The sequence below is a fragment of the Lissotriton helveticus genome, chromosome 3_1, assembly GCF_964261635.1.
Source record: "Lissotriton helveticus chromosome 3_1, aLisHel1.1, whole genome shotgun sequence".
Taxonomy (NCBI): Eukaryota; Metazoa; Chordata; class Amphibia; order Caudata; family Salamandridae; genus Lissotriton; species Lissotriton helveticus.
This window is the reverse complement of record NC_136061.1, coordinates 392,029,500-392,046,852: the sequence shown is the minus strand read 5'-3', so window position 1 is coordinate 392,046,852 and position 17,353 is coordinate 392,029,500. Positions and strand designations below refer to the sequence as shown.

General features: G+C 55.3%; 1 protein-coding gene across 4 annotated transcripts in view; it reads left to right on the top strand.

The window, feature by feature from the left end:
- DPH1 (diphthamide biosynthesis 1) overlaps nucleotides 1-17,353 on the top strand; it is a 1,923,189-nt gene that overhangs the window by 1,784,835 nt on the left and 121,001 nt on the right. For all 4 annotated transcript variants that reach the window (XM_078680142.1, XM_078680145.1, XM_078680143.1 and 1 more), the window contains one exon: nucleotides 14,045-14,179. In XM_078680142.1, coding sequence (XP_078536268.1) covers nucleotides 14,045-14,179 — 135 coding nt within the window. The remainder of the gene's footprint in view (nucleotides 1-14,044; nucleotides 14,180-17,353) is intronic.

Genomic DNA, 17,353 nt, shown 5'->3' with positions numbered 1-17,353 from the left:
GTGGTGTCCCCGAGTGATGTGGTGGTGTCCCCGAGTGATTTGGTGGTGTCCCCGAGTGATGTGGTGGTGTCCCCGAGTGATGTGGTGGTATCCCCGAGTGATGTGGTGGTATCCCCGAGTGATGTGGTGGTGTCCCCGAGTGATGTGTTGGTGTCCCTGAGTTATATGGTGGTGTCCCTGAGTGAGGCGGTGGTGTCCCTGAGTGAGGCGGTGGTGTCCCTGAGTGAGGCGGTGGTGTCCCTGAGTGAGGCGGTGGTGTCCCTGAGTGAGGCGGTGGTGTCCCTGAGTGAGGCGGTGGTGTCCCTGAGTCATGTGGTGGTGTCCCTGAGTCATGTGGTGGTGCCCCTGAGTCATGTGGTGGTGCCCCTGAGTCATGTGGTGGTGCCCCTGACTCATTTGGTGGTGTTCCTGAGTCATGTGGTGGTGCCCGTGAGTTGTTCCCCTGAGGGATGTGGTGGTGCCCCTGAGTGATGTGGTGGTGCCCCTGAGTGATGTGGCGGTGCCCCTGAGTGATGTGGTGGTGTTCCTGAGTCATGTGGTGGTGTCCCTGAGTGATGTGGTGATGCCCCTGAGTGATGTGGTGGTGTCCCTAAGTGATGTGGTGGTGTCCCTGAGTGATGTGGTGGTGCCCCTGAGGGATGTGGTGGTGCCCCTGAGGGATGTGGTGGTGCCCCTGAGTGATGTGGTGGTGCCCCTGAGTGATGTGGTGGTGCCCCTGAGTGATGTGGTGGTGTCCCCGAGTGATGTTGTGGTGCCCCGAGTGATGTTGTGGTGCCCCGAGTGATGTTGTGGTGCCCCTGAGTGATGTGGTGATGCCCCTGAGTGATGTGGTGGTGTCCCGAGTGACGTGGTGGTGTCCCGAGTGACGTGGTGGTGTCCCCGAGTGACATAGTGGTGTCGTCCCCGAGTGACATAGTGGTGTCCCCGAGTGACATAGTGGTGTCCCCGAGTGAAGTGGTGGTGTCCCCGCGTGATGTGGTGGTGTCCCCGAGTGATGTGGTGGTGTCCCCGAGTGATGTATGTGGTGGTGTTCCTGAGTGATGTGGTGGTATCCGTGAGTGAGGTGGTGGTGTCTGTGAGTGATGTGGTGGTGCCCCTGAGTGATGTGGTGGTGCCCCTGAGTGATGTCGTGGTGTCCCCGAGTGATGTTGTGGTGCCCCTGAGTGATGTTGTGGTGCCCCTGAGTGATGTTGTGGTGCCCCTGAGTGATGCCCTGAGTGATGTGGTGGTGTCCCGAGTGACGTGGTGGTGTCCCGAGTGACGTGGTGGTGTCCCCGAGTGACATAGTGGTGTCGTCGCCGAGTGACATAGTGGTGTCGTCGCCGAGTGACATAGTGGTGTCCCCGAGTGATGTGGTGGTGTCCCTGAGTGATGTGGTGGTGTCCCTGAGTGATGTGGTGGTGTCCCTGAGTGATGGGTGGTATCCCTGAGTGATGTGGTGGTGTCCCTGAGTGATGTGGTGGTGTCCCTAAGTGATGTGGTGGTGTCCCTAAGTGATGTGGTGGTGTTCCCGAGTGATGTGGTGGTGTCCCCGAGTGATGTGGTGGTGTCCCTGAGTGATGTGGTGGTGTCCCCGAGTGATGTGTTGGTGTCCCCGAGTGATGTGGTGGTGTCCCCGAGTGATGATGTGGTGTCCCTGAGTGATGTTGTGGTGCCCCTGAGTGATGTTGTGGTGCCCCTGAGTGATGTGGTGATGCCCCTGAGTGATGTGGTGGTGTCCCTGAGTGATGTGGTCGTGTCCCTGAGTGATGTGGTTGTGTCCCTGAGTGATGGGTGGTATCCCTGAGTGATGTGGTGGTGTCCCTGAGTGATGTGGTGGTGTCCCTAAGTGATGTGGCGGTGTCCCTGAGTGATATGGTGGTGTCCCTGAGTGATGTGGTGGTGTTCCCGAGTGATGTGATGGTGCCCCCGAGTGATGGGGTGGTGTCCCCGAGTGATGTGGTGGTGTCCCCGAGTGATGTGGTGGTGTCCCCGAGTGATGTGGTGGTGCCCCCGAGTGATGGGGTGGTGTCCCCGAGTGATGTGGTGGTGTCCCCGAGTGATGTGGTGGTGTCCCCGAGTGATGTGGTGGTGTCCCTGAGTGATGTGGTGGTGTCCCTAAGTGATGTGGTGGTGTCCCTGAGTGATATGGTGGTGTCCCTGAGTGATGTGGTGGTGTCCCTGAGTGATATGGTGGTGTCCCTGAGTGATGTGGTGGTGTTCCTGAGTGATGTGGTGGTATCCGTGAGTGAGGTGGTGGTGTCTGTGAGTGATGTGGTGGTGTCCCTGAGTGAGGCGGTGGTGTCCCTGAGTGATGTGGTGGTGCCCCCGAGTGATGGGGTGGTGTCCCCGAGTGATGGGGTGGTGTCCCCGAGTGATGTGGTGGTGTCCCCGAGTGATGTGGTGGTGCCCCGAGTGATGTGGTGGTGCCCCCGAGTGACGTGGTGGTGTCCCAAGTGACGTGGTAGTGTCCCGAGTGACGTCGTGGTGTCCCCGAGTGATGTGGTCGTGTCCCTGAGTGATGTGGTTGTGTCCCTGAGTGATGGGTGGTATCCCTGAGTGATGTGGTGGTGTCCCTGAGTGATGTGGTTGTGTCCCTAAGTGATGTGGTGGTGTCCCTGAGTGATATGGTGGTGTCCCTGAGTGATGTGGTGGTGTTCCTGAGTGATGTGGTGGTGCCCCCGAGTGATGGGGTGGTGTCCCCGAGTGATGTGGTGGTGTCCCCGAGTGATGGGGTGGTGTCCCCGAGTGATGTGGTGGTGCCCCCGAGTGATGGGGTGGTGCCCCCGAGTGATGTGGTGGTGTCCCCGAGTGATGTGGTGATGTCCCCGAGTGATGTGGTGGTGTCCCCGAGTGATGTGGTGGTGTCCCCGAGTGATGTGGTGGTGTCCCCGAGTGATGTGGTGGTGTACCTGAGTGATATGGTGGTGCCCCTGAGTGATGTGGTGGTGTCCCTGAGTGATATGGTGGTGTCCCTGAGTGATATGGTGGTGTTCCTGAGTGATGTGGTGGTGTACCTGAGTGATATGGTGGTGCCCCTGAGTGATGTGGTGGTGTCCCTGAGTGATATGGTGGTGTCCCTGAGTCATGTGGTGGTGCCCGTGAGTTGTGCCCCTGAGGGATATGGTGGTGCCCCTGAGTGATGTGGTGGTGCCCCTGAGTGATGTGGTGGTGCCCCTGAGTGATGTGGTGGTGCCCCTGAGTGATGTGGTTGTGTTCCTGAGTTATGTGGTGGTGTCCCTGAGTCATGTGGTGGTGTCCCTGAGTCATGTGGTGGTGTCCCTGAGTCATGTGGTGGTGCCCGTGAGTGGTACCCCTGAGGGATGTGGTAGAGCCCCTGAGTGATGTGGTGGTGCCCTTGAGTGATGTGGTGGTGTCCCCGAGTGATGTGGTGGTGTTTCCGAGTGATGTGGTGGTGTTCCCGAGTGATGTGGTGGTGTCCCTGAGTGATGTGGTGGTGTCCCTGAGTGATGTGGTGGTGTCCCTGAGTGATGTGGTGGTGTCCCCGAGTGATGTGGTGGTGTCCCCGAGTGATGTGGTGGCGTCCCTGAGTGATCTGGTGGTATCCCTGAGTGATGTGGTGGTGTCCATGAGTGATGTTGTGGTGTCCCCGAGTGATGTGGTGGTGTCCCCGAGTGATGTGGTGGCGTCCCTGAGTGATCTGGTGGTATCCCTGAGTGATGTGGTGGTGTCCCCGAGTGATGTGGTGGCGTCCCTGAGTGATCTGGTGGTATCCCTGAGTGATGTGGTGGTGTCCATGAGTGATGTGGTGGTGTCTCTGAGTCATGTGGTGGTGCCCCTGAGTCATGTGGTGGTGCCCCTGACTCAATTGGTGGTGCCCCTGACTCATTTGGTGGTGCCCCTGACTCATTTGGTGGTGTTCCTGAGTCATGTGGTGGTGACCTTGAGTGCTGCCCCTGAGGGATATGGTGGTGCCCCTGAGTGATGTGGTGGTGCCCCTGAGTGATGTGGTGGTGCCCCTGAGTGATGTGGTGGTGTCCCTGAGTCATGTGGTGGTGTCCCTGAGTCATGTGGTGGTGCCCGTGAGTGGTACCCCTGAGGGATGTGGTGGAGCCCCTGAGTGATGTGGTGGTGCCCTTGAGTGATGTGGTGGAGTCCCCGAGTGATGTGGTGGAGTCTCCGAGTGATGTGGTGGTGTTCCCGAGTGATGTGATGGTGTCCCTGAGTGATGTGGTGGTGTCCCTGAGTGATGTGGGGGTGTCCCTGAGTGATGTGGTTGTGTCCCTGAGTGATGTGGGGGTGTCCCTGAGTGATGTGGTTGTGTCCCTGAGTGATGGGTGGTATCCCTGAGTGATGTGGTGGTATCCCTGAGTGATGTGGTGGTGTCCCTGAGTGATGTGGTGTCCCTGAGTGATGTGGTGGTGTTCCTGAGTGATGTGGTGGTGCCCCCGAGTGATGGGGTGGTGTCCCCGAGTGATGTGGTGGTGTCCCCGAGTGATGTGGTGGTGTCCCCGAGTGATGTGGTGGTGTCCCTGAGTGATGTGGTGGTGTCCCGAGTGACGTGGTGGTGTCCCGAGTGATGTGGTGGTGTCCCCGAGTGATGTGGTGGTGTCCCTGAGTGATGTAGTGGTGTCCCTGAGTGATGTAGTGGTGTCCCTGAGTGATGTAGTGGTGTCCCTGAGTGATGTAGTGGTGTCCCTGAGTGATGTAGTGGTGTCCCTGAGTGATGTTGTGGTGCCCCTGAGTGATGTTGTGGTGCCCCTGAGTGATGTGACGATGCCCCTGAGTGATGTGGTGGTGTCCCTGAGTGATGTGGTGGTGTCCCCGAGTGATGTGGTGGTGTCCCCGAGTGATGTGGTGGTGCCCCTGAGTGATGTGGTGGTGTCCCGAGTGACGTGGTGGTGTCCCGAGTGATGTGGTGGTGTCCCCGAGTGATGTGGTGGTGTCCCTGAGTGATGTAGTGGTGTCCCTGAGTGATGTAGTGGTGTCCCTGAGTGATGTAGTGGTGTCCCTGAGTGATGTAGTGATGTCCCTGAGTGATGTTGTGGTGCCCCTGAGTGATGTTGTGGTGCCCCTGAGTGATGTGACGATGCCCCTGAGTGATGTGGTGGTGTCCCTGAGTGATGTGGTGGTGTCCCTGAGTGATGTGGTTGTGTCCCTGAGTGATGGGTGGTATCCCTGAGTGATGTGGTGGTGTCCCTGAGTGATGTGGTGGTGTCCCTAAGTGATGTGGTGGTATCCCTGACTGATATGGTGGTGTCCCTGAGTGATATGGTAGTGTCCCTGAGTGATATGGTGGTGTCCCTGAGTGATGTGGTGGTGTTCCTGAGTGATGTGGTGGTGTTCCTGAGTGATGTGGTGGTGCCCCTGAGTGATGTGGTGGTGCCCCTGAGTGATGTGGTGGTGCCCCTGAGTGATGTGGTGGTGTTCCCGAGTTATGTGGTGGTGTTCCTGAGTCATGTGATATTGTCCCTGAGTCATGTGGTGGTGCCCGTGAGTGGTACCCCTGAGGGATGTGGTGGAGCCCCTGAGTGATGTGGTGGTGCCCTTGAGTGATGTGGTGGAGTCCCCGAGTGATGTGGTGGTGTTCCCGAGTGATGTGGTGGTGTTCCCGAGTGATGTGATGGTGTCCCTGAGTGATGTGGTGGTGTCCCTGAGTGATGTGGTGGTGTCCCTGAGTGATGTGGTGGTGCCCCTGAGTGATGTGGTGGTGTCCCTAGTGACGTGGTGGTGTCCCTAGTGACGTGGTGGTGTCCCCGAGTGACGTGGTGGTGTCCCCGAGTGACGTGGTGGTGTCCCCGAGTGACGTGGTGGTGTCCCCGCGTGACGTGGTGGTGTCCCCGCGTGATGTGGTGGTGTCCCCGAGTGATGTGGTGGTGTCCCCGAGTGATGTATGTGGTGGTGTTCCTGAGTGATGTGGTGGTGTCTCTGAGTGATGTGGTGGTGTCCCTGAGTGATGTGGTGGTGCCCCTGAGTGATGTGGTGGTGTCCCTGAGTGATGTGGTGGTGTCCCTGAGTGATGTGGTGGTGTCCCTGAGTGATGTGGTGGTGTCCCTGAGTCATGTGGTGGTGCCCGTGAGTTGTGCCCCTGAGGGATATGGTGGTGCCCCTGAGTGATGTGGTGGTGCCCCTGAGTGATGTGGTGGTGCCCCTGAGTGATGTGGTGGTGCCCCTGAGTGATGTGGTTGTGTTCCTGAGTTATGTGGTGGTGTTCCTGAGTGATGTGGTGGTGTCCCTGAGTCATGTGGTGGTGTCCCTGAGTCATGTGGTGGTGCCCGTGAGTGGTACCCCTGAGGGATGTGGTAGAGCCCCTGAGTGATGTGGTGGTGCCCTTGAGTGATGTGGTGGTGTCCCCGAGTGATGTGGTGGTGTTTCCGAGTGATGTGGTGGTGTTCCCGAGTGATGTGGTGGTGTCCCTGAGTGATGTGGTGGTGTCCCTGAGTGATGTGGTGGTGCCCCTGAGTGATGTGGTGGTGTTCCCGAGTTATGTGGTGGTGTTCCTGAGTCATGTGATATTGTCCCTGAGTCATGTGGTGGTGCCCGTGAGTGGTACCCCTGAGGGATGTGGTAGAGCCCCTGAGTGATGTGGTGGAGTCCCCGAGTGATGTGGTGGTGTTCCCGAGTGATGTGGTGGTGTTCCCGAGTGATGTGATGGTGTCCCTGAGTGATGTGGTGGTGTCCCTGAGTGATGTGGTGGTGTCCCTGAGTCATGTGGTGGTGTCCCTGAGTCATGTGGTGGTGCCCGTGAGTGGTACCCCTGAGGGATGTGGTAGAGCCCCTGAGTGATGTGGTGGTGCCCTTGAGTGATGTGGTGGTGTCCCCGAGTGATGTGGTGGTGTTTCCGAGTGATGTGGTGGTGTTCCCGAGTGATGTGGTGGTGTCCCTGAGTGATGTGGTGGTGTCCCTGAGTGATGTGGTGGTGCCCCTGAGTGATGTGGTGGTGTTCCCGAGTGATGTGGTGGTGTCCCTGAGTCATGTGGTGGTGTCCCTGAGTCATGTGGTGGTGCCCGTGAGTGGTACCCCTGAGGGATGTGGTAGAGCCCCTGAGTGATGTGGTGGAGTCCCCGAGTGATGTGGTGGTGTTCCCGAGTGATGTGGTGGTGTTCCCGAGTGATGTGATGGTGTCCCTGAGTGATGTGGTGGTGTCCCTGAGTGATGTGGTGGTGTCCCTGAGTGATGTTGTGGTGCCCCTGAGTGATGTTGTGGTGCCCCTGAGTGATGTGACGATGCCCCTGAGTGATGTGGTGGTGTCCCTGAGTGATGTGGTGGTGTCCCTGAGTGATGTGGTTGTGTCCCTGAGTGATGGGTGGTATCCCTGAGTGATGTGGTGGTGTCCCTGAGTGATGTGGTGGTGTCCCTAAGTGATGTGGTGGTGTCCCTGACTGATATGGTGGTGTCCCTGAGTGATATGGTAGTGTCCCTGAGTGATATGGTGGTGTCCCTGAGTGATGTGGTGGTGTTCCTGAGTGATGTGGTGGTGTTCCTGAGTGATGTGGTGGTGCCCCTGAGTGATGTGGTGGTGCCCCTGAGTGATGTGGTGGTGTTCCCGAGTTATGTGGTGGTGTTCCTGAGTCATGTGATATTGTCCCTGAGTCATGTGGTGGTGCCCGTGAGTGGTACCCCTGAGGGATGTGGTGGAGCCCCTGAGTGATGTGGTGGTGCCCTTGAGTGATGTGGTGGAGTCCCCGAGTGATGTGGTGGTGTTCCCGAGTGATGTGGTGGTGTTCCCGAGTGATGTGGTGGTGTTCCCGAGTGATGTGATGGTGTCCCTGAGTGATGTGGTGGTGTCCCTGAGTGATGTGGTGGTGTCCCTGAGTGATGTGGTGGTGCCCCTGAGTGATGTGGTGGTGTCCCTAGTGACGTGGTGGTGTCCCGAGTGACGTGGTGGTGTCCCGAGTGACCTGGTGGTGTCCCCGCGTGACGTGGTGGTGTCCCCGCGTGACGTGGTGGTGTCCCCGCGTGATGTGGTGGTGTCCCCGAGTGATGTATGTGGTGGTGTTCCTGAGTGATGTGGTGGTGTCTCTGAGTGATGTGGTGGTGTCCCTGAGTGATGTGGTGGTGCCCCTGAGTGATGTGGTGGTGTCCCTGAGTGATGTGGTGGTGCCCCTGAGTGATGTGGTGGTGCCCCTGAGTGATGTGGTTGTGTTCCTGAGTTATGTGGTGGTGTTCCTGAGTGATGTGGTGGTGTCCCTGAGTCATGTGGTGGTGTCCCTGAGTCATGTGGTGGTGCCCGTGAGTGGTACCCCTGAGGGATGTGGTAGAGCCCCTGAGTGATGTGGTGGTGCCCTTGAGTGATGTGGTGGTGTCCCCGAGTGATGTGGTGGTGTTTCCGAGTGATGTGGTGGTGTTTCCGAGTGATGTGGTGGTGTTCCCGAGTGATGTGGTGGTGTCCCTGAGTGATGTGGTGGTGTCCCTGAGTGATGTGGTGGTGTCCCTGAGTGATGTGGTGGTGTCCCTGAGTGATGTGGTGGTGTCCCCAAGTGATGTGGTGGTGTCCCCGAGTGATGTGGTGGCGTCCCCGAGTGATCTGGTGGTATCCCTGAGTGATGTGGTGGTGTCCATGAGTGATGTTGTGGTGTCCCTGAGTGATGTGGTGGTGCCCCTGAGTGGTGCCCCTGAGTGATGTGGTGGTGCCCCTGAGTGATGTGGTGGTGTCTCTGAGTCATGTGGTGGTGCCCCTGAGTCATGTGGTGGTGCCCCTGACTCAATTGGTGGTGCCCCTGACTCATTTGGTGGTGCCCCTGACTCATTTGGTGGTGTTCCTGAGTCATGTGGTGGTGACCTTGAGTGCTGCCCCTGAGGGATATGGTGGTGCCCCTGAGTGATGTGGTGGTGCCCCTGAGTGATGTGGTGGTGCCCCTGAGTGATGTGGTGGTGTCCCTGAGTCATGTGGTGGTGTCCCTGAGTCATGTGGTGGTGCCCGTGAGTGGTACCCCTGAGGGATGTGGTGGAGCCCCTGAGTGATGTGGTGGTGCCCTTGAGTGATGTGGTGGAGTCCCCGAGTGATGTGGTGGTGTTCCCGAGTGATGTGGTGGTGTTCCCGAGTGATGTGATGGTGTCCCTGAGTGATGTGGTGGTGTCCCTGAGTGATGTGGGGGTGTCCCTGAGTGATGTGGTTGTGTCCCTGAGTGATGTGGGGGTGTCCCTGAGTGATGTGGTTGTGTCCCTGAGTGATGGGTGGTATCCCTGAGTGATGTGGTGGTATCCCTGAGTGATGTGGTGGTGTCCCTGAGTGATGTGGTGGTGTCCCTGAGTGATGTGGTGGTGTTTCTGAGTGATGTGGTGGTGCCCCCGAGTGATGGGGTGGTGTCCCCGAGTGATGGGGTGGTGTCCCCGAGTGATGTGGTGGTGTCCCCGAGTGATGTGGTGGTGTCCCCGAGTGATGTGGTGGTGTCCCTGAGTGATGTGGTGGTGCCCCTGAATGATGTGGTGGTGCCCCTGAGTGATGTGGTGGTGTCCCGAGTGACGTGGTGGTGTCCCGAGTGATGTGGTGGTGTCCCCGAGTGATGTGGTGGTGTCCCTGAGTGATGTAGTGGTGTCCCTGAGTGATGTAGTGGTGTCCCTGAGTGATGTAGTGGTGTCCCTGAGTGATGAAGTGGTGTCCCTGAGTGATGTTGTGGTGCCTCTGAGTGATGTTGTGGTGCCCCTGATTGATGTGACGATGCCCCTGAGTGATGTGGTGGTTTCCCTGAGTGATGTGGTGGTGTCCCTGAGTGATGTGGTTGTGTCCCTGAGTGATGGGTGGTATCCCTGAGTGATGTGGTGGTGTCCCTGAGTGATATGGTGGTGTCCCAAAGTGATGTGGTGGTGTCCCTGACTGATATGGTGGTGTCCCTGAGTGATATGGTAGTGTCCCTGAGTGATATGGTGGTGTCCCTGAGTGATGTGGTGGTGTTCCTGAGTGATGTGTTGGTGCCCCTGAGTGATGTGGTGGTGCCCCTGAGTGATGTGGTGGTGTTCCCGAGTTATGTGGTGGTGTTCCTGAGTCATGTGATGTTGTCCCTGAGTCATGTGGTGGTGCCCGTGAGTGGTACCCCTGAGGGATGTGGTGGAGCCCCTGAGTGATGTGGTGGTGCCCTTGAGTGATGTGGTGGAGTCCCCGAGTGATGTGGTGGTGTTCCCGAGTGATGTGGTGGTGTTCCCGAGTGATGTGATGGTGTCCCTGAGTGATGTGGTGGTGTCCCTGAGTGATGTGGTGGTGTCCCTGAGTGATGTGGTGGTGCCCCTGAGTGATGTGGTGGTGCCCCTGAGTGATGTGGTGGTGTCCCTAGTGACGTGGTGGTGTCCCGAGTGACCTGGTGCTGTCCCCGAGTGACGTGGTGGTGTCCCCGAGTGACGTGGTGGTGTCCCCGAGTGATGTGGTGGTGTCCCCGCGTGACGTGGTGGTGTCCCCGCGTGATGTGGTGGTGTCCCCGAGTGATGTGGTGGTGTCCCCGAGTGATGTATGTGGTGGTGTTCCTGAGTGATGTGGTGGTGTCTCTGAGTGATGTGGTGGTGTCCCTGAGTGATGTGGTGGTGCCCCTGAGTGATGTGGTGGTGTACCTGAGTGATGTGGTGGTGTCCCTGAGTGATGTGGTGGTGTCCCTGAGTGATGTGGTGGTGTCCCTGAGTCATGTGGTGGTGCCCGTGAGTTGTGCCCCTGAGGGATATGGTGGTGCCCCTGAGTGATGTGGTGGTGCCCCTGAGTGATGTGGTGGTGCCCCTGAGTGATGTGGTGGTGCCCCTGAGTGATGTGGTTGTGTTCCTGAGTTATGTGGTGGTGTTCCTGAGTGATGTGGTGGTGTCCCTGAGTCATGTGGTGGTGTCCCTGAGTCATGTGGTGGTGCCCGTGAGTGGTACCCCTGAGGGATGTGGTAGAGCCCCTGAGTGATGTGGTGGTGCCCTTGAGTGATGTGGTGGTGTCCCCGAGTGATGTGGTGGTGTTTCCGAGTGATGTGGTGATGTTCCCGAGTGATGTGGTGGTGTCCCTGAGTGATGTGGTGGTGTCCCTGAGTGATGTGGTGGTGTCCCTGAGTGATGTGGTGGTGTCCCCAAGTGATGTGGTGGTGTCCCCGAGTGATGTGGTGGTGTCCCCAAGTGATGTGGTGGTGTCCCCGAGTGATGTGGTGGCGTCCCCGAGTGATCTGGTGGTATCCCTGAGTGATGTGGTGGTGTCCATGAGTGATGTTGTGGTGTCCCTGAGTGATGTGGTGGTGCCCCTGAGTGATGTGGTGGTGCCCCTGAGTGATGTGGTGGTGTCCCTAAGTGATGTGGTGGTGTCCCTAAGTGATGTGGTGGTGTCCCTAAGTGATGTGGTGGTGTCCCTAAGTGATGTGGTGGTGTCCCGAAGTGATGTGGTGGTGTCCCTTAGTGATGTGGTTGTGTCCTTGAGTGGTGTGGTTGTGTCCCTGAGTGATGGGTGGTATCCCTGAGTGATGTGGTGGTATCCCTGAGTGATGATGTGGTGTCCCTGAGTGATGATGTGGTTTCCCTGAGTGATGTGGTGGTGTTCCTGAGTGATGTGATGGTGCCCCCGAGTGATGTGGTGGTGTCCCCGAGTGATGTGGTGGTGTCCCCGAGTGATGTGGTGGTGCCTCTGAGTGATGTGGTGGTGTTCCTGAGTGACGTGGTGGTGTCCCCGAGTGACGTGGTGGTGTCCCCGAGTGACGTGGTGGTGTCCCCGAGTGACGTGGTGGTGTCCCCGAGTGATGTGGTGGTGTCCCTGAGTGATGTGGTGGTGTCCCCGAGTGATGTATGTGGTGGTGTTCCTGAGTGATGTGGGGGTGTCCCCGAGTGATGTGGTGGTGTCCCTGAGTGATGTGGTGGTGTCCCCGAGTGATGTATGTGGTGGTGTTCCTGAGTGATGTGGTGGTGTCCCTGAGTGATGTGGTGGTGTCCCTGAGTGATGTGGTGGTGCCCCTGAGTGATGTGGTGGTGCCCCCGAGTGATGTGGTGGTGTCCCCGAGTGATGTGGTGGTGTCCCCGAGTGATGTATGTGGTGGTGTCCCTGAGTGAGGTGGTGGTGTCCCTGAGTGATGTGGTGGTGCCCCTGAGTGATGTGGTGGTGCTCCTGAGTGATGTGGTGGTGCTCCTGAGTGATGTGGTGGTGTTCCTGAGTGATGTGGTGGTGTCCCTGAGTCATGTGGTGGTGTCCCTGAGTCATGTGGTGGTGCCCCTGAGTGATGTGGTGGTGCCCCTGAGTCATGTGGTGGTGTCCGTGAGTTGTGCCCCTGAGGGGTGTGGTGGTGCCCCTGAGTGATGTGGTGGTGCCCCTGAGTGATGTGGTGGTGCCCCTGATTGATGTGGTGGTGCCCCTGAGTGATGAGGTGGTGTTACTGAGTCATGTGGTGATGTCCCCGAGTGATGTATGTGGTGTTGTCCCTGAGTGAGGTGGTGGTGTCCCTGAGTGAGGTGGTGGTGTCCCTGAGTGAGGTGGTGGTGTCCCTGAGTGAGGTGGTGGTGTCCCTGAGTGAGGTGGTGGTGTCCCTGAGTGATGTGGTGGTGCCCCTGAGTGATGTGGTGGTGCCCCTGAGTGATGTGGTGGTGTTCCTGAGTGATGTGGTGGTGTTCCTGAGTGATGTGGTGGTGTCCCTGAGTCATGTGGTGGTGTCCCTGAGTCATGTGGTGGTGCCCGTGAGTGGTGCCCCTGAGGGATGTGGTGGTGCCCCTGAGTCATGTGGTGGTGTCCGTGAGTTGTGCCCCTGAGGGATGTGGTGGTGCCCCTGAGTGATGTGGTGGTGCCCCTGAGTGATGTGGTGGTGCCCCTGAGTGATGAGGTGGTGTTCCTGAGTCATGTGGTGATGTCCCCGAGTGATGTATGTGGTGTTGTCCCTGAGTGAGGTGGTGGTGGTGTCCCTGAGTGAGGTGGTAGTGTCCCTGAGTGAGGTGGTGGTGTCCCTGAGTCATGTGGTGGTGTCCCTGAGTCATGTGGTGGTGCCCCTGAGTCATGTGGTTGTGTCCGTGAGGGATGTGGTGGTGCCCCTGAGTGATGTGGTGGTGCCCCTGAGTGATGTGGTGGTGCCCCTGAGTCATGTGGTGGTGTTCCTGAGTCATGTGGTGGTGTCCCCGTCATGTGGTGGTGCCCGTGAGTGGTGCCCCTGAGGGATGTGGTGGTGCCCCTGAGTGATGTGGTGGTGCCCCTGAGTGATGTGGTGGTGCCCCTGAGTAATGTGTTGGTGTCCCTGAGTGATGTGGTGCAGCAGCACAGAGACTGAAGCCAAGAACACGCAGGGTTGAGTGCTACAAAGCGCGTTCAGTTTCAAAGCACAGAATGATGGAGCCAGGAAAAAGCACGTGGAAACAGGAAAACACAGGGAGAGTGTATAAGGATAGCGGTAGCGAGGGCTGGGGCTTGGACAGCAATCAAGTACTGGGTCGAGAAGGCACTGAATGGGAGAACACAGAAAACACCCAGGGCCAAGGAAGGAAGATGCAAGCACACAAGCAAAACAAGCTCTTGGGGATTTCGACGGACGACGATGAGGGAAAGTTCATTAATTATTTAATTTTCCCTCGTCGTCGTCCGTCGAAATCCCCCCACCGCTCTTACCTGCACAGGCCCCGGCTGTGCATACTCAATATCCAACAGTGCACTCCAGACAGAACATTGCCCACACACAGCATGGCACCACCATGCCATAAGGGTTGCGCATCAGCATCCTCACAATAGCACAATTGATCAGGGCACCCAGTGCACAGCACGACACATTTTTACAGAACGTATAACAATCCTCCAGCACAGCCCTAGAATGCCTTTGATTGGCTGTTCTGGCCATCATCATCACTCCCACTACCAATTGATTTCTTGTGGGGAATGAGAATGTTTCCATTTTTGAAAATGAACAGTAAAATTGGTACAAACTGGAAGAACAGTCCCCACCAGCTCGTCGAAGCGGACGAATTCACCCACGTCAGGAACATACAGGCAGGTAGGCTACCGAGGGCACATCTTCTCAAGCGATATCAGAATCTGGACTGCAAAGGAAACTACAGAGCCACGTGCTACGTCACAGAACGGCTGCGGCGCCACAGCAGCGGCAGAGTGTTCTGTACAGGTGTCAATAGCATAAAATGACAGCTCTTTAATGCAGCCTCCTATCTGATCGTGTCTATGTATCCTTTCTAGGCATCGGTGGCTCTGAAGGAAGTTGAGTGGCAGCAGACGTACCCGATGGATTTCTACGCTGGACAGTCCTTGGGGCCTTGGACAGTGAACCATGCCAGCCACCGGCCGCCCAGGCCCACTGGCAGGGCCACACAGGTGAGCGGCCAGCAGCAGGACAGGAAAAGAATGCATCAAATGGGGGGTATTGGCAGGTGACGCAGTTACATTTACAAAGCAGGTGGGGGTACGATGCCGCCGTCATCTCATTCGAGTTTAACCTTCCCTCTCTTACACAGAGAGGTAACTGCCAGCGATGCAGTGACGCCAGGACACATGGATGTGGGGCCTCACTGCACCCAAGACAAGTTATGACTGTCTCACAGTGCCCAATAGGAGGCTGCTGTCCATAATACTAGTATAAGGGCCCCCGTCAGTCTTGTTACGACACAGCTTCTCTTTACCTTTTGTGGATGCCTTGGTGGCTCTGAAGCGACCCTCAAGCTGCTGTCAACAGCAGCCTGTGTCCTGAGCCACTAACCTCACAGGCGGGAGAGCCCCACTTACCCTGTTTGTAGCCAGACCCACCCTGACATTTTAAACAAGTGGCAGGTGTTAGTGTTGTTGTGTGCAGTCATTTGAAGGGTTCGCAATGCCTCCTTTCTGTTACAAAATCGGCTCACTATATTTTAAAGTATTGTTATAATAATATTCTTTAATATTGTTGGGTTTATTATTTATTTTGTTTTATGTGTTTTCTATAGCCCCAATCAAGCTTCAACGAGTACTTAAGCACTTTACAAAGAACATTGTACTGTAGCAGGAATCGTTGCAAGCACTAGCTGCTATATGTAGAACCCTATGGCGTCTAAAGATTGGTTGACTTCGAAGTATTGAAGCTGGAATATGCTGGAGAGGAGACAGGGACAGTAAAGTGAAGCATCATCAAATAGCACACTGTATCAATATTTCTTTTGCATATCAAACATTTTAGACATTTTAAATCTATGAGCAGTTTGAAGCACAGAGAGATAAAGTGATTAACTCAGAAACACACGATTTCTGGTTAAGCGCTGAAGTCAGGATTAGATCATACGTCTCCATATATCACCTCACGTGGTACTTTCTGATAAGCAGCAGAGTAATGAAAAAGGTGCAGACATCTATTGCTGCTATGTTAAATTGAAATGTTGATGGTAAGTTCTGTGACACCTTACTGTGATTATTGGCAGTGTTTAACACCAGGCAAAGGCCTGATATAAAAGTGGGCAGAACAGCTGAGATATTTATTGGCCCTCATCTCTTTTCTGCAGGTTACTCCACATATTTTCTGGCAAGCTTCTGAATACAGTGTAAATTTCTCCCGCTAATGGTATTATCACTTCTGTGTATCTCCACTGTATTCAGCAGCAAGCACTTTATGAGGATTCAAGCCTCTATCTAGACTGCATCTTTACAAGGCTGGTTCCTCTGTAAGGCTGCTATGATTGTGCAGCTCAGTGGCATTAATGTGCAGTTTCACTCATTCCAAGCATCTTTCGTCAAGACCTACATAATGTTTGAGATGTGGCCTAACAGCTAGAGCTGCCAACTTTGAAACTGAGGAGCCAGGTTCAAATCCTGGCCTCGGCTCAACATTCGCCCCGTGCCTAAAAAATGGGTTATGTGATCTGGTTTTCTTGTAAAGCCCTCTATTGCTCTCCGACCAAGTGTGCACCATATACAGTTGTAAAAATACAAAAGAAACATTTAAATCAGTTGTGGAAGGTTTCTTAATCCGTAGAGCTAGGCTGAAAGTTCATAGTGACAAGTCCCATGTTCTAGTAAAACTTCCCCCTTATTTAGTTGGGAGATTTGTAGTGAGCTTCCTGCAATCTGTTGGTTGCTTCAGAACTCAAATGGCATTAGAAACGCTGGCCAGTTTGAAGAAAAGGCATGATCATGGGAGAAAGAAAGCTTCCATTTGTGGCATTGTGCAGACATTTCCATTGTTAACTGAGAAGGCTTGTTAGGAAAGGGGCCTGAATGGTTTCGTTTTCAGGAGTATCCAGAAATGTCTGTGATTAATTCAGATCTTAAAGTGGGTTTGGGGAATGTTCCATAGTCTTTGAAATTGTACCCCCAGAAATCTTCCTTTGTGTCTCATCCTCTTGATCAGCCATTTCTGGATCCAGTTATCACTGGAGGTTTCTGCCTGGGTGTAGCATGTTCTGGGCCTTTTTTTCCCTGAGCGTTTTATCGACGGAGCACAGAATGTTGAATTTGATCTAGTCTTTAATTGGTAGCCTGTGGAGAGCTTCCAAAGCAGACTTAATGTGATCTCTCTTCTCGAAGCTTATTCTCGCGGCCTGGATTTGTTAGTCTTTTTGTCCTGGAAATGCACATTTTGCGGGTGCTAGTTTAGATGATGATGGGCGTGGTTGAGGGCTCTAGTCAGCGCCAGCTGCTAGTCGATATGGAGTAATGGGAGTCATTTTGGGCATAGTTGTAGATAGAGCCCGTTAACCAATGGCTTTATCATTGTAAATAGTAATATGGCCCGGGAGTCGCTGACGTCCTGTGTGTACTTACCATTACCTAAACAACATCAATCTCAAAACAATATCATGAGCCAATTTCTTATTTCTTTGGGTTAAGGGTCGTATAACCCTTGGCAATATTTATTAGTTCCACACGAAAACATATTTTCATAACATTTTACACAGTAACCACGTTATTTACAGCTTGTTTAAAAGTGAGACCTAGACTTAACAGAAACTCTAGTACAATGGAATCACCTAGCCATAATCAGTCTCTTCCTGTGCAGCCAACAAAAACATTCCATAACCGTTCTGAGTGAACTCAAGAGTGGCCCTGTGCTATTTCTTTTTAAACCTGCCCCATCCCAAAGGATGGGGACCCTGCTTATGGGACGGCTCCACCTTCCCTCTCCCTTACTGGGAGCTCTCCTGCCTCTGACGTTCTTGTGCAGGGGCCTCAGATGCCCTTAGGATACCCACCGCAGGCCACTCCTACACCCAGGTTCCTCGTCCCTCACGGGCCGTGCTAGGTTGTGACCAAATGTGCCTGTGCTGGTGGTTAATAAGTACTGTGTGTCAGTGACCAACCAGAACCCCACCACCCCGCCCCTGCCACCTCCTTTCGACTTGGTGGAAGCACCTCTTGGAGGATCCAGGGATGCTGATGTTACATTTTCTATAAAAAGGATGCCGTAAAGGGACTCAGTGTCCCCCCCCCCAAACTTGACCTCACCCTCCACAGGTCAGCATAGTTTACAGACTATCTGGCCCTCCAACCCACACACGGTGCTCGCAGGCCGAGCCAGGCAAACAC